At 44.5% G+C, this 17,649-nt stretch overlaps 1 protein-coding gene across 1 annotated transcript in view; it reads right to left on the reverse strand.

Moving 5' to 3' along the window:
* Positions 1 to 17,649, reverse strand: part of kcnh8 (potassium voltage-gated channel, subfamily H (eag-related), member 8) — a 43,852-nt gene that overhangs the window by 18,394 nt on the left and 7,809 nt on the right. The window contains 7 exon segments of the mRNA XM_062409935.1: positions 1,063 to 1,267; positions 4,813 to 4,929; positions 4,931 to 4,971; positions 5,619 to 5,856; positions 6,535 to 6,662; positions 9,536 to 9,667; positions 13,079 to 13,312. Coding sequence (XP_062265919.1) covers positions 1,063 to 1,267; positions 4,813 to 4,929; positions 4,931 to 4,971; positions 5,619 to 5,856; positions 6,535 to 6,662; positions 9,536 to 9,667; positions 13,079 to 13,312 — 1,095 coding nt within the window.

Raw genomic sequence — 17,649 nt, forward strand, 5'->3', positions numbered from 1 at the left:
CCAAACACCCAAACACTCACTATCATACAGGTCCAGGTCCACGATCGGTTCCACTGCCCACATTCCATTAGCACCTTGAAACAAAGTTGACAGCGACCAGCTGCGGACACACTTCACACGCCACTCGACTCTCTCCACGGCGGCAGGTAGGAGTCATGTTCTCCTCGTTTGGATTCACACTATTGTTGTATCTCTGACGCTTTCACTCCATTGAACACATCATGTGTGGCTGACACACGCTTTTAGGTTTAATTCTATGTTCCTGGTCATTATTAGGATCATTATAACTTGTGTATTTATCACAAAGGGAGACTTGCAGTTGCATTATCTGCAATTGTCAGAATTTTGTGAGAAGTTTGAACTCAGCAGAGCTGCCCCAGTTGGCATGTTCCCGTCCTTGTGTTGATGTTTCACCCTGAGCATGTGATGGTATAAACAGGAAGCAGATTGTCTCCTCTGCAGCCAATTTCATAGTTAGAGAGAATACAAAAAAAACGAGAAATGACAATAGTGAAAAGTAAAAGCAGGGATTTCTTTTCTTGGACCTGTTGGAACTGTTTCTGACAGTAATTGTATACAACAATTTGTATTCACCACTGGTAGACAAGTCATGACTGAGTGAGTAGCAGTCAGGAAGCAAATGCGTCTTTGTTTCTCAACATCTAGTTGTGTGGATGTAGCCTCTGCATGTTGGCTCTACAATACCTTGGCGACCTCTCCAGCTCCACCCCCCCTCTACTATAGATAATGGATGGATAAATTCAACAATCTCCTGGGAGTTTTATTTGCTGAACCTCCACTGCTTTTATAAGCAGCATTTTTTGTTATGTTTCATGCTTGCAAAGCCAAAAATGCTTTATGCTTGAGGAAAGTACACACACACCTTAATCCTATTCAAATCCCTTAGTAACACTGAGGATGCGCCACCTGCATTCGTTCGAGGGCCCAGTAGCACCCCCAGTGGGCTGAAAAGGAATGGTGCCATCATGAACATCAAGGGAATTGGAAGGTGTTTTTTGGGGATTTGAGGGCAACACTTGGCATCCCACTCCCTGCACTCACCGATATCCCAGTTGTAGGTGTTGGCCTCCATCTCCATCTTGCCGATGATGTACCAGATGCAGGCCATCCAGTGGGCCAGCAGGGCGAACATGGACATCAGCAGGGTGAGGACCACCGTGCTGTGCTGCGAGTAGCGGTCCATCTTCTGGAGCAGCCGCAGCAGGCGGAGCAGACGCACCGTTTTCAGCAGGTGGACCACAGACACCTACGAGGACAGGGACGCAAGGTGAGGTTTATTATTAGGATTCAGGTGAGGACTTTTTGTTTTGAAATAAAGGGCATCTCCTCATGTGTGGGAACGACATTGGAAACACACACCAATGTGATCACTGTATATCAGCGCCACACTGTAGACACCTCCACCTCCTGAAGGCAACACGTTTCATCCCTCGTTACATCTCAACGACGTAAACCAGCTTTTTAGATTTCCGTGTGATTTCCTGGTTTTGTGCTGCGGGCACTGTCTGACCCATCTGCATGCCGATGTGTCCTTGGGCAAGATGCTGAACCCCGAATGGCCCCCCATAGAATAACAAAGTGCTGCGAATAGATGCACCGTATGAATGTGTGTGTGTGAATGGGTGAATATAAAACTATGCTGTAAAGCACTTTGAGTGGTAACCAAGACTAGAAAAGCTCTATACAAATACAAAAACCATTTACCTTTTACATTCTAAAAACCACAGCCCTGTGTCAAGTGACCAAAAGCCCTTGACCGTGCGTCAGGTCCTCTCCGACATGACGGGCCACTCCACAGCTCTTGTATTCTATAATTACACATGCTCTTGAACACATTGACAGTATGCTCTGTATTTATGAATATTTCCTGATGAATAATCCTTGAATATAAAACGGCCAATTAGAGCAATCATGCGTTTCCCGCCAGGTGTTTGTTTGGTTGTTTTTCTAATCCTCACCATCGCCTCACAGAATTTCCCTGTAGCTTCATTTAATATGTGGTCTTCTCTCACGTTCTCTTTTGTACTTTCACTCGGTCAGTCCATGACAAACTTAACTACTATTGCTACAAGGCTTGACCTCCCTTTACAGACTTAAACATACTAACCCTAACCCTAACCCTAACCCTAACCCTAACCCTAACCCTAACCCTAACCCTAACCCTAACCCTAACCCTAACCCTAACCTTAACCATCCAAATGAAATGCCTAACCCGTATCTTAACCCTAGCCCTAAAACCAAGACTTAACCCTAAACAGACCGTTGCTTAAAATGATCCTCAAAAAGTACAGGAACAGTTAAGTTCCCGTTCACGGCTTTGACGGACTTGTATGTTATAGATGTGAATGTCATCCATCATGCACCTGCTCCTCGGGCAACAATCATTTGGGCCTTGTATCCCAATAGACAATACACACACTGACACACACACACACACACACACAACCACAGGCATGCAACTACACACTAGATGTTATTTAGAGAGATGTAGGACAAGGTACTTTGTTACCTTTCTCTGAGGAGGTATGGTTTGTGGTGTGTGTGTGTGTGTGTGTGTGTGTGTGTGTGTGTGTGTGTGTGTGTGTAGGGGAATTACAGTTGGGAAATGGGTGGCGAAAGTGGGACAGAAATTCCATAGAAAGGGTACAGTATAACTTAAATAAATAGACTGGGGAAGACAGAGGATGTGCACGGGACATGAGCAACAAACAAATGGTGATAAATGATGTGTGTGTTTAAGAGAGAGAGAGAGAGAGAGAGAGAGACAGAGTGACAGGATCACTGTGTAAAGTAAAGGAGGAGGTGTGTGTTTGTGGACTCTTCTTATCAGATCTGCTCCTGCATGTGTCTTCACATGTGTTTTATGCTGGTCCTTCCACACTCTCGCTGTGAGAGCTAGAGAACTGGAGCAAGCGCTAGTGATAATGAAGCCTCCTACTGAGCCTTGGGGAGAAGCTCCATCTCCTCTCCATCATCTATCACCACCCCACATCCCGCCTATGGAGAGAGGAGGCAGCGCTGCATCCCATTCTCCTCCAGCGGCAGCAGCAGCAGTAAGCAACATAATGTACCAAACACTGCACACACACAGCGCATGGTGCTTCCTCCCTTTAAACGTTGTCTCCTTCCTCCTCTCCCATCTCACCCCTGCCATTCACATTTTAATTTCCTCTGGTCGTCAAGCTCGAAATTTACATTTAGCCGCCTGATTGCTTACTTTCCCCATTCTTTTTTTTTCAAGGCAGAATTTGTGTGCACGCGAGACCGTAACTTTCCAGGAATCCTCATTATTTCTCCCCCTGCAGCCACGACTTCAGCCCTACAAGCCAATCGCAACAGCACGACCGGCCCGTTTATTTTTATTCATTTTATCGATGCAGCGGTATCAGGCCAACGAGCATGAATAATGTTGGCCTCCAGTAGCACGGGCAAGGGCTCCGGTCACAGGGAACGTAGTGGATGAGGAGTTTTAGGTTTTGAGTGTAGCAGTTGGGTTCAGATACAAATTTACATATTATCAGTATATGAGGCCCGTGGCTCATTTTGGTAAACGATGGCTTCCGTCCTCAAAGGCGGCACGAGTGTGAATGCTCTGTCCTTAGAGGGAGCATCACGCAGAACGCTCGGCAATTACTGGCCATTTCCGCTCTCCCCCCGGCGGCAGCAGCAAGGGAACCTGTGGCCCAGTAGCCCCTACACCCTAATCCTGACCTACTGGGAGCGCGTGGTATTTCCATTAATAGAGTCTGTAACCAAAAAAAGCACCTTCACCTGGAGCTGCCTGGAGCTGTGCCCACCCCTCCACAAACAACAAATCCCCTTCACAGTGGGACAGACGCCGTCTATTGTTCGCTGCTTTGCTTTCTTCACAGTGAAAGATGGGTTTCCACCTGTTTCTATTGATTGTTTGTCAATTAAGACTTTGATGGATATTATTGTAGTCATTGAAATTTCAATCAAGGTTTATGTGACAACAAAAATTATAAAGAAATAAAAAAATCGATGGATCTGGGAGGGAAAAATTATGAATCTGTGATTTTTCGGTTTTGGTGCCACTCTCATTATATCTTATATGTATCTGCGTCTTTTCTTAGTTTTCACTTCCATTATCGGTCACAGTCCATTTAGAATGATGATCCCATATTGTGTACTGTTCTTCACTGTGTAGAAGTGGTTAACTGACCACAAACAGAAGCATGAAGTCACAGCTTTCTCCAAATTGGAAGCCAGGAAGCAAAACATTTCCATAGGCAACCAATCAAAGCCTCCCCATAGTGGTAGCGCTGCCAATGGGTGATATCATTGAACCAGAGAAGAGACAAGACGCTCGTCCTAATTGCTCCTCCACTCAGCTATTTTTAAGGGGGTCATGTATTCGACTGGAGCTGAACAGGAAATGGTTTTAATGATACAGGTTTGATTGTTTCCTCAGCTGGTACACTGTGTGGAATCAATACACAGAATCCAAGAGGCACTGGAGCAGCGCTGGGAACAATCTGCGCGATCTATTCATATAAATGCTACACAGGCTGAACTACTTATTCCTCTCCTCATTGTTTTTTCTATAGCATTGTAGTATTAGATACACTATATTAAACAGACAAAAATATTATTCAAACCTTATGTTTTATCTGACCATAAAAATATATCTTCTATATTATAAGAAAAGTAACAATCTATAATGAGAATGTATAGTCGATCATTGATCACGTTCTGGAGTAAATCTCGGGGGGGGGGGGGGGGGGGGGGGGCTGCTGATGAAGCGGCGGAAACGGTCCAATGACTACTCACCACGCTGACTTTGAAGGCATAGAGCAGGTCAAAGGGCAATGCGGCCACGAGGTCGATGATGAACCATGTGGTCAGGTAGTGGATGCAGATCTGCCGGGCGTCAAAGATCACTTGGCCCCGACTTGCTGACGTAGGTGGTGCGGAAATTGCAAACAATGTCTGAGAGGGAAGCCGAAATAAACAAAGCAGAAATTGAGTTGCGCGTTTGGTGGCGGGCAAATGTTGCTTCTATATCTGAAGAGCTGGTTCACACAACAATCAGTTCAGAGTCATATTATCGTATACTCTAAGCAGCCGAGATGTCGATGATGGTGAAGTTTAAGAACCAAGTACTAGCTTGTATGTTTAAAGTTTATTTTAAAGTTCACAGATCAGGACGGGCATCTAGATAGCCTGAGACATTCCCACACCAGTAGTGGAGCCTAGTTTGCAAGGGTCGAGTACACAATATATAGACAGGTTGAGGACCCAAGGCAAAACAACGTCCCACACCCCGCGGTTTAGCAGGACATGACTACATGTGTCTAAGGATATAAAGTAAATGAAAAGGTGAAGTCCTAAGGACATGCCCCGTGCTTAAAGACGAAAACCCATGTTCTATACTCATCCATTAACAGGTCAGAGATCAATCCCTGGGGGAGAGAAATAACGAAAAATACATAGAGGAATCTCTGAGAATCCAATCATGAGGGCAGCATGCTTAAACATGTGATTCTGGTTTCTACCTATGTTAAAGGGATCGAGTAACAGAAAATACTACAATACAAACTGATTCACATCTGCTCCCATCGACCTTACAAACGCACCTATGATGAAGAGGATCTCCACGGCGATGTCGCTGACAGTCGTGCTGCGCGTCAGGTCGTCGTCGTCGCCGATGAAACACACGTTGTACGGCACCGTCACGGCGACGTAGAACGTGGCGAGCAGGATCAGCCAATCCCATCCGGCCTTGAACGTGCTGTAGTGCAGTAGGATGAACTTGGACTTCTTGGCGTCCGCGACCTTGTACTCTGGCAGAGCGGGCAGATCGCCAAACACATTCTGGACGGGGGGCGGGGGGGGGGGGGGGGGGGGGGGACAACGTGGAACCTCAGTGGTGAGCCCCCGCCAAAACACACGCTCGACCAATCAGGAGTCGGCCTCAGCTGTCAATCGTGACGTTTCACACCGGTTTTATAGCCTCTAATAACTCAACGAAGCCACTCTTACTGGAAAATGATCACTTTAACCTACATGTGTTTGATCACAACTTTTGATTTGGTCTATGTCCCATCCACCAACATGGAGGAGTCAGGATTTATGACCCATATTTCAGCCAGGCCCCCATCTTTAATACTAGGGAGAGAACAGGAACATCACAGGAAAACATGCCGGCTCACTTGCATGTAAATGTTTCTCTTTCGCTAACAAAGCTAGAGTAGAGTAGAGTAATTGGGATTAAACAGACTAAATTTAGATGCAAATAATTGACGCCCTTGCTCCTTCAAACTAATCTGTGGTACAGAGCATCAGCTAATGGGACTGGAGAGATTTGTTTACAGGGGAGCAGCTCTCCACCCAGAGACAATTTGTCTCCTCACCTGCCCAGTGATTTTACTTACTGTGTAACAGCAGTTGTCCGCCTCACTCCCCAATGTTTTATAGTCCGCCCCCACCCCCTCTTCAAAGAGCCTCTATCGTGTTACATCCTGTCCCGTTGTTCGATGTGTCAGATGATACCTTGTTGAGTTTGATCTTGCTCTTCTCTCTGCTGTGCAGGTGGCCGGAGATGTGGTAGAGCACCGTGCTCCTCCGGAGACGCGTCGAGCTGAACTGGGAGCCTGCTTTCACCCTGCCGCGCCGCCGCTCTGCAAACACACACGCACAAAAGTTAGTACACCCCCAACCTTACACCTTACACTTCTCTCCCCCCCCCCCCCCGAGGTTAACGGAATCCCTATTTACGACAAGCAAACGCAGCAGGAATAACGTGTCATTTATCTGCAAATTCCACAATTTATGAGTGAAATGAATTGTTTTAAGCATTTACTGTCGTTTTTGTTTAGGATGCCTTATTGTGTACACCCCATCTCCAAGAAAAAAACAACAGCAACTATCGGTTTCAAAAAGTCAGCACTGGGGCACAGAGCCCGTTAAGTATAGTATGGTAGATTAGTTATGATGGATTGCTACTGGGGCTTGGGTTTGTGCGTGTGTGTGCCTCTTCCAAGTGTATTGTAGAACTAGATAAAGTAGCGGTGTAGTACAGTGCGGGATCGACCGAGCTGTTGGGTAATGGCAGAGGGCACTTTATTGCTCATGGGTTATGATCCCCGTTCTCACTGCTACGAACGAACCCACAGGAAAAGATTGTCTCGGGGGCATATAACGGCAATAAGGGTGCTGAAGAATTGAAGTGATAACTGCCTCTGAGTGTCCTTTGGAAAGTGTGTGCGCACGTCGGTGCGTGTGTTGCCGGCGTGTGCACGTGGACCCCAGATGAGCCGAACAGACAGGGCCCATCCATAACGCGGCGCAGCCTTGGGGGACGCGATAAGGCAGGAGCACCGAGACAGAGACACGCTTATTTTTAGATCTAATAAATTTCCCCCTGCGTTTATAGCCATTCATGTGAAGGTAGAGGTGTCGTGTTGAAGAGGGCGGGCGGGGGGGGGGGGGGGCGAAGGCATTTAGGTCATATGGGGGAGAGAGGTTGGGTGGAAGAGCAGGTGGAACAGATAGAGGTGATGGAGTGTGAGAGAGGGGGTTAGGAAGGGACGCCGGAAAGCTAGAACAAAAAAATCGAGACAGAGAGGATAAAACATAAAGAAGAGACGAGGAGGAAGATGGAGAGAAGACGTCAGAGACGGGTTTCCCTCTTTTGCGGGCATTGACCCGTCAGTGCATTGGACAGGAGGCTGACCAGGTCACATCTGAAGTGTCTGTGTCCTCAGCAGGGAGGGTGGAACACCCCGATGAACCCTGGTCAACTCCTGCTGTTACCTCCTTTCTCTTTATTCACTTGGTGTTAAACAAGCTACTCTGGCTCATGTTAACTCATTTACTCTTAAACACGCGTAAACAAGCTCAGTCCTGTTACGTCTGTGCTGAGAATGGCAACAAAAAAATACAGTTGCCCCGAGAGACTTACCAGGCATTTTCTCATTTAAAAGAGGTTGACAGACCTGCACTCGTTGTAGTTCCTGTGCTGCTGTCGGTCTACACCCGCGTGCCGCATCAGCCTCTCCCTGTTTCTATGAAAAGCATTTACGTTGGCAAAAATAACTTCTGCTCTCTGCTTCGTGCTCTCGCTCATTTACTGTGATCAGAGTAATTAAGCAAATCCAGGGGAGGGAGGTCTTACAGGTGAGAAAAGTCAATTTGCTGACACTCACATATTCACACACACACACACACCCACAAGCACACGCACGCACAGTGACCTTCTCTCTTGCTTTGTAGGTGGCCTCTGGCTTTTTACTTAGATCTTGCCCTTAAGGTACTCCTTTGAGGAAATTGATTTTGAGTGCAAATTTTGCAACTTAATTTCCTCTGGTTGTCGCTTGGATTTACAGTTATGAATATCATTAAAATGGCGGAAGGGCAAAGTTCTGACAAAGATATCTGACTCGTCACCATCAAAGTACGTCTGTACCTTGCAGTGCGGTATCCGCCCTGACCACCTCAAGCACCCATGATGTGTGCGGCATGAAAACGCAGCACTTGCTCCAATTGCAAAAGGTTGAACATGTATGAGATGCAGAAGGATCTGCAAACCTGTGCTCCGAAGATACTGGTTCTTACGGACTGAGGTGTCAAAACATCTGTTCTGTTTGGTTAGAAACAGCCTTAAGGTCCCCAACATTCACTTCCTAAAGAGAACGCCTATTCAGTTTACCAACTTGATGCTAAAATTCCGAAACCTTGTCAGGTGTCTGAGGACTCAAGCCCCACTTTGCACTGAGGCTTGAGTCCTCGGCAGTGGCCATAGGTTCTGTTCAGACCCGGCCCTTTGCTGCATGTCTTCCCTGCTCTCTCTTTCCCGTTCATATTAAAACTATGCCCCATCAATACAGGACATATGGCCCAAAAACTACCTACAAAAAACTCCCACCTCTGAAGATCTCTCCAACCTTGATTTTATGCAGCACAGAAGATACCAGTTACAGGTACTGCAGATGTTATTCTACCACAGCATACAAGCAGCATAACAACCCTACTAGTTCTAGTCCGATGTCAAAAACAGGAAGAAAACCGAGGAGGGAAGAGACAGTAACAATGACAACAAACACATGGAAAGATGGCAGCAAGGGTGGGTTCCGAATGAGCAGCATTTTGATGGACCATCAGAATCAAGAAGACGACCAAAAGCCTGTATGCAAACTGTGCCACAGAGCGTTTCAAATGAAAAAAGGAAACGCCTCCAACACAGGCTTCTGGATCTGTACACAGTTTGGGTTTTTGTGTTGTTAAAATTATACATATGTGTATATCTAATATATATGTGTGAGATCATATCCTGCATCTTAACAGTAGGCCAACACAGAGAAAGAAACTCTTAACATATATGGCTACTGTCCTTACTGTTCAGGGATAACAAGGAATAGTCTTAGTGTATTCATACTGCTGCTTCCACACTGACTTCATGAAGATGTGTGTGTGTGTGTGTGTGTGTGTGTGTGAGCACCCTGGTGGAATTATGGACTTGATAATTGTGGAATTTCGCTGGTATCGCACTGACCTTCCTTCTTGTCCTCTTGGATGGCTTTAGCTTTAGTGTCTGTGATGTCTTTAAATGAAGCCAGAAAGAGCACCACGTCTCCCTTCTCGTTCTTAATTGGCACGATGTCCAGCAGGCACCAGAACAGCACAGCTGCAAGGGGGGGAAAAACACTTATTAACACAGTTATACTATATACACACCAGCTTTGGTTATACCTTATACTACACAATGGATTTACAATGTGTGTGTGTGTGTGAACTTCAGTGTGTATGTGCACATAGATCGAAAGACAGACAGATTCCCAGACTTATCAGTGAGCCTATCTACAGCTGGAAGTCCCTTGGGAGAAGCAGAGCCTTTAAATAGAGCGAGTCATCGTTCCCCAAGCACAGCGGGAGATGAACCGATCTCTGAGGTCCCATCTCCTGCTAAATAGATCGTTTTTCAGAGGAACTGCAGGTCAGTATCTGCAAGGATGCATGCTCAGGTTGTCCTTTATCAAAAAGATAAAACGGTACACTGATTATTCGTTTTATGAAATGCCTCGGTTTCGTAATTTTTTCTGTTTCATTGGGGAACCTCAAAATGTCATCTTTTCTCTATTTTTACCTGTGCATACATTGGGTGGAGACGAACGTCCTCACAGCAGAGGTCATGCTACTCAGCTTAGTTTTGACTATGCAGTAAAAATAACTGAATCGCTGATTAAGAGGGATTTCCCACGGAGTTCCCTCCCATCACTCCCCCTCACAAAATATTCCTGGTGCGAAGATGAGTCAATTACAGTGTTATTTGTCTTTGTGTGTGTGTGTGTGTGTGTGTGTGTGTTTGTGTGTGTGTCTGATTGAATATCTGCATGCCTGCAAGACAAGGAAGTGCTATCGAGCACACACTGCGAGAAAAGAGCATTCCTGATTGCGAACACGCAGCCCTCTCTCTCTCTCTCTCTCTCTCTGTCTCTCTCTCTCTCTCAGGCAGACAAGCGGAGAACCGAGTCAATCAGCTAAGAAAACAGTGTCGTAATGAGAGAGAGAGAGACAGAGGAAGATGTAAAGTAGCACAGGTAAAATAAAGGAGAACAGGAGGGAAGAGGAGCAAGGGGACTTGTGCAGGGACAAAAGACAATAAAGCGATAAACAGAGCGGCGTCTCATCTGTGATGGTTTTAGAAAGCTGTTTCTACGCAAACTGCAGTGCGGCGTCGGCTAAATCTTCTCAAGAAGCAATTAAGGGTAAACTATAGAAATGTGGCACAACACCTGACCCATGCACACAACGTCATACCTGTGTTAATCAGTTTAGGGTTAGGGTTAGGGTTAGGGTTAGGGAAGTTCTCTTCTATTTGTCAGTATGGTGAGTTTGTTTAACCACATCAAATCAAATTCAACACTCTTCTGTCTTCATGAAAGTGGGTCAATGGGGTGCTCAAGCATGATGGATGCCACCTCAGCACGCACAAGGACAGTAAACTGGCTTAATTAACGCAAATTAACGTGAAATTTGGTGAATGCGACAAGTTTTCCCCGAAATCACCTTTTATGCATAACTTAAGACTTTTAAAAATCTGTTCTTGAATGTGGCGCAGGGCCCCCGCCAGGTGTATTTCATTCGAAGCAGCATATATATTCCGACACCAAAATCGACATTTGCCTTTAATCAATACAGAGAAGATTAAGTTCTGCTTCCAGCAACGGAATCAATCGGTAAATGGTTTCAGATGCATCAGTCAGAACCAACTGGTTAGGGAAAAAACAAACAACAGCGCCTTTTTCCCAGATCACAGCTCAAATCGCTCAATTTCTTAGCCGGCGGGTGCAACTTCTTCAACGAGCTCAGAAAACAAATGGCAATTTGGCTATCTATATTTCCATGACAACCTGGAAAAACTCCATCTGCTAAGGAAGATTATGTAAGAATATCAAAAGCCGGAGAACAGCAGCTAAATGGACCTTGCAGTGCGAGTGTTTTGTCAACATGTTTCCACGCTCAAGAATGAATGTTTAATCTCACCCTCACACTCCGCTGCTCTGCACAAATAAGAGCGTATGCAGAGCTGATAACACATTTGTGTGATGGTGTAAGTGCAGAGAAATTCACACCCAAACACAATTGTTGTCGAGTTTTTTTTTTTTCTCCTTTTTAAAATCGTTTTAAATTCACACAAACTGGATCTGCTGCAAGGCACGGCAGAAAACCTAAGCCGGGAAAACCTGCGGTAAACATGCAGAGGGCACACGGCAGCGTCCCACATCGCAGCCAGCATGTTCCCAACTGATGCCGAGATGTGCTCATTAGTTTTGACTCCATTTTGTTCAGCGGCCAGCCGGGGTAATCAGAGAGGGACACTCCAAACCGCGCCACGCCACGGCCAGCTGCAGGGCTCGGTGCGTTTCAAGGAGACGGGGGTTAAAGAGTCACTGGCTGACAGCTATGAAAGTTTAATGTGTCTCGCCGTTAAAATATCAACTGAGGGACTTTAGTGGCTGTTTAATCACCTTCTAATGGGAATGAGACAATTACCAAAAAAGTTCCGTCCGTTCCTCCAAGCGTCACTTCATATATTCACGGCCCCATCTCTGCTGATTTAAATGAAGCTCCTTCAGAAATAGCTGCGGAGGATGGTCATCAATTTATTGAAAAATACGAGAAAAGTCCGACATGATAATCACGCTGTGCATGTGCTCTCTAATGGTTTTCTGTGCTTGTCAACTTGCCCTGGTTTCATGGTGACATGATTGGGCTTGATCTCAGAAGGGTATAAAATTTACTTTAACTGGGAAGGAAGGGATAAGGAAAGAACAACAACAACCAAAGAAACAGAAAAACTCAATTCTGCGCTAGTGAGTTACTTTTGACATTTTCCGGACATTTTCCGACCGGCCCCTAAACACAAATTATGGGATATGTATCATGCCAGTATCCAAAACTCAATAAAGGTTGAAATCTAATAGAAAAGGTTGTGTGTGATGTTTTACAGACTGACATATTTTTTTTTTACTTCTGCCCACTCCATTTTCCTACTTCCTGCAAACCAAATCAATCAAATCAAAATTGTCACTGTTCTCCGAGTGCATCAGTTTGTTTTTGAGGTTTTAAACCTTGTAAGGAACTGAAAACTGGTATTATCTTTGCTGACATACGCCCTGACTCCTTCTGCAGCCTGTTATTTCCGAGGAGGAAACAGCCCCTGTTTCAAGATTTGAGATCTTTCCAATCACATGATTTCTAATCTGAAACTACACAACTACAAAAGTGCTGGGATACACAATAGAAACAGAATATAAATATCTTAGGATGAAAAATGGGCTTCGATAAAGATGTCGATTTGGAAAAACAATAAGATTTGAGATAGACTTTGGTGATGAAGCCCGATTCTGGCCGGCGTTGGCACCATAATCAAAAACACGAGATTTCCGCAGAGGAATTTATGCATCAGGTCAGGGCTTCCTGAAGGATCTACCCAGGCTCCACCCCTCACCGGAATTTGTTCCTGTTGTTGTGATGGTTTTAGGACAAACTTCACATTTGCAAAGCCCACGTCTGTTAGCGGCTCAAGCCTCACCCGTCTTTTTGTAGAACATGATCTCGTCCTTAAACTCCTTGCGCTCCTCCAAGGCTTCGTCGACGCTGAGGATGACGCTTTCGCTCGACTCGGGCCCAAACAGGAACTTGCAGGCGCAGCTCTTCTGCATGACCTCGGCCCGGGAAAAGCCTGTGAGCTCGCAGAAGCCATCGGAGCAGTAGACGATGGGAAAGCCCTTCGACATCTGAGCGTTGGCCAGGATGAAGTTGCTGTCTGCAGGAGAGAGGGGGAGAGGTGAGGACATTGATGAGACAAGGTGGAGTTGTGGTGCTCCTTCCATTACTTTTCTCTTGTGTACCCAACTAGCAGATGTCTCTTTGCTCTTTTTGCTGATTCTCTATTCAGTTAGCAAGTTTATCCTGGCTTGGCACAAATCTCAGGTCCTGCTGTTAATCTGCCCCAAAGGCTGTTTAACATAACTTCACACTGAATGCAATGAGAAAAAATAACATGCAGTGTGTTTTGATGACTCGAGGTGAAAAGGAAAAATTGTAAAGCTCATCACAGACCAAACTACAGTTTTAAACTAGTCATTAGTTTTGCTCCTTTGAGAAACTCGGGAGGTTCTGTGACCAATCCCTCAGATTCACATCACAGCAAAATGTGGAGCAAGCAACTATTAATATATGTCAATATATATTAATTAACATTACCAATGTTAAATTCAAATTGACTAAGAATTCAACTGGATTTAAATCGGCCACTTTCAGTAGAACGAGCTGTAAACACTGCACCATATCATCTTCTACCTTACAGTTTAATGCTAGTAATCGGGTTTCGGCTTTAGTCTCTACTTCCATTGCTCAATCCTCCACCATGTTATTTATTAAGCTGCTAAATGTGCTTGTCTCTGTTAATGCTGAGCTGGTACCATGCAGTTCACTGTTTACTGAAAGCATCTGTCTGCCACGGCTGAATATAATGAGAGGAGTGACAGCAGAAATAACAGGAGCTGTGTATCCAAACACAGAGAGCTGAGAGACGAGGGGAAGAGCAGAGAAAGGTTCAGGGTCATGAAATTTGGAAATGAAATGAAAATGATTTTCTTTGTGCTGATTTGGTTACATGAGAATCATCTGGAACTCAGAGTGTCAGCTTCCCTTTTTAGGGGATATGGGCTAACACACACCAAATATGACCTTATTGGGAAGATATCATTTATATATATTTATATCTTTCCAGTTCTATCTTTATATGAATGGTTTGATATCCTCGACCTAATAAATAACAACAATAGGAGTGATTATAACAGCTTATGGCAAAAGGGATATTTATTTTAAAACTTATACAATTTTCACCTAAGTTAGTTTATAATCTCATCAAGACCTCCAGCGAGTTTGGTCTTTGGTTTTTGAGTCATTACTGATATCATCAGTTATCTGAAGCATCGCATTACCAACTCCTTACAATGTTAGTTAGTGATCAGGGCAAATATTGATGCTCAACATTATCCAATAATTTAGAGAATGCCTGAGTTAATGTACAGCTTTGTAATAGTTGTGTGAGTGTGTGTGTTATCTTTTTCTTTTTCCATTTGTTTTTTATATGGAATACTGGAAGAAGATCAATGTGTTTGTAAATCAGTCAGTAAATCAATAATGTGTGACTGCACTGACCAAGCATGCTCTAAGTACAAAATATCCACCTACTGGAATAGATACTGGAAGTCAAATGCTGACCCTCATTTTAGTATAAGTATTTAATATTTTGTAATTTATGCGTGACTGGAACAAGGATGCAACTCTCGCAGAACACTGAAAGTGTGGTTGCTCTGCCAACACTCTGGTTGCAAGACCACCTCTTTAACCTCTCAGCTCCTGACAACCACTCTTTGAAGCTTCAGGTAATAAAAATGGAAAGAAATTTGACTGGTCGAGGAGTGCCTCTCTGGGGGTTAAACTGAGCCACTGGGATTAAAGAGGGACTTTTAACATACAGATACAAAGGCTGATTGAATCCTGAGCGCGGGCAGATGAAGGCCCATGTGGGCTGCAACATGAAGGTCATTTACCTCAACAAATGACTGATTTATCTGCCGAGCAATGGAATCCTGCTCTTGAAACTCATTCCCCCGAGTCAAGAAACCGTCCCTGAATTCACGATAAACTCTGTGGGAGCAGCTGTTAAGAGGAGGTTGTGTTTTCAGAGTGCAAAAGCAAGAGAGAAGAAGCAAAAGTGGAGGATCAATAGTGGTTGTCCTTGAGTGATGACAGGGAAAAAACACTGGATCGCAACAATGCTGAAGTCTATCACAGTTAATTAGCCGATTTGTGCAAAATACCCAGTTTTGAAGTCAACCAGCTGTTTATAGCTGAATCCACCCAAATCCACACACACACACACACACACACAAACACACACACACACATACATACACACACGTTCAAATGTGTAGAGCTCTGCTGAAAGACAGCTAATGTTTACAGTACAATGCCCATTATACAAGACAGTGGATGACTGTGGTTTAACAGATACTATAATGTGTCTATATACATGTCTGTGTGTGTGTCCCCTGATGTAATTGGATGAGGCGGTAGAACCTGTTCCAAGTTATTATAATAAATGTATGACTACACACACTTGGTGTGGTAGACACACACACACACACACACACACACAAGCACTCATATGCATAAACACACGCAGCGACATGAACTCGTTTCTAATCACAGTTTGAGACGGCCTGCGAAGGGACTTGTTCCACTTACATTTCATTTCAAAAATCAATTTTCTGCATCAATAATTCCTTCTTCCGCCGACCACCGGTGTTTAATTGTTTCATGTTGGACATCAGGCTTTGCTGAAGGGAAATACCTCTGATCTGCACTGGGAATACAATGACAGAGAACTAAACTCTTGTATGCGTCCCTCAAGAGGAACGGGTGACATGTTCCTTTTTTATAATCCCATTCAGAAATCAATAGAAGTCGCTTCTGCCCGCTCGCCGGCACAAAATGTGATTCTTGTCACTTTCAACTTCGAACAGAAGGGAAGGTACTCCAGGAATATGTAATAGTAAATGATTAATAATAGTTTTTTCCCCATTAAATCTGTTGCTCACACTCAGCAAAATATATGAGGGAACATCCCCATATCTGATCTAATTTCAGTTTATTACAACATCATTTTTTGGTACTTAAAGTCAAAATGATGTACGTGCACAGTGACAACTCAAAATACTAGAGAAAAACATTGAACCATGTTATAAGCCTTGTACATAGTGTAGCCAGATATACACTAATTTATTTACTGATTCATTCCTGAAAATGATCTTTTGAATTTTCTGAATAAATTTGTCTGATCCGCTCATGGTTTCATATCTCGTAAGATTTCTTTCAGTTGATGTCACTGGGTCTCTACAACTCAACAATTAACCCACTTAACACAGCTCCCTGCTTCCAATAGGAATAGAAGGAGGGACTGGGCTGTGAGCTGACAGTCCGGCATCGGGAAATAGAAATGCAGTGGTGGTGAAACGAGGGAGAAAAACTCCTGGAGAACCTCGCCTGTCAGCAGTAATACTGTGACTGCACGACCCAGACAGATGGTCCGAGAGGGTGTCAGGGCTGGGACCGGCTGTCGGATGTGAGACCCCTCAGGCACACGGGGGGGGGGCGTAAGCGAGAGAGAACAAGCGACAGGGTCTGCTGGTGTCTGAAGGACCTGCAGCAGAGGCCTGCAGCTCGCCTGGTGGCAGCTCCCAGAGAACGAGGGGATGGTGCTGACAGAAAACTATTGTTTATCCCCGTGAAATACTCACTTTACTGTCTGATGGTGGATTCGGTCCGGTGGTTGAGGTCATGGAATAGACAGATGTGCTCTTTACTTTACTGCAAGTTTGTGTAATATAGAGAGGAGGTCAATTGATGACAGAGGCTGCACAAATATTTATCTATCAACTTCAGCCTTTAAATTGATCTCATCTCTTTTGTATCACTTTTTTTTAGTTTTTTTTCTTACCTTATGAAACTGATCGATTTTTGTACATAAAGTAAAAGAAAAAAACGACTATAAACTTAAATTTGTGTTTATATAATGGTCCGATTTTTATTTTACAGAAAATGCAATTGAGGGAAGTTTTTAAGTGCTGTTATGTTGGTGTCTTTGTGATTTTTTTATGATAAAAAAAAACACGTGTTTGCTTTTTAATTCACCTCAAATCTTGGCCACTGCCTGTGTCATTGGCTGGCACCTGTTTAGGTTGACGCAGAACATAATTACCATTTGCTTGAACTTTCTCATTTCAATTTTGCTTTGTCCTTTCCACCAAATTCCCTCATTTTTCCTCTTCTCTCCATCTGTACTTCCCTGCTACTGTCCTACTTTCCCCGACCCTATCCCTCCCTCCCTCCTTCCCTCCCTCGCTCATGCACCAGCATCACACCCCTGGTCTTGCCTTTCCCCACCCTCCAGTTTTCCTATCTTCCTCTCTTCTCCCCCTTATTCTCAATCACTCCCACTGCCCTTTGCTCTATCCCTCCTTCCCTTCCCGGCCTCCCTATCAACCTTTTGCTCCCTCCATCATTCCCTTCCAGCTGCTCTGTACGTCC

The sequence above is a fragment of the Platichthys flesus genome, chromosome 17, assembly GCF_949316205.1.
Source record: "Platichthys flesus chromosome 17, fPlaFle2.1, whole genome shotgun sequence".
NCBI lineage: Eukaryota > Metazoa > Chordata > Actinopteri > Pleuronectiformes > Pleuronectidae > Platichthys > Platichthys flesus.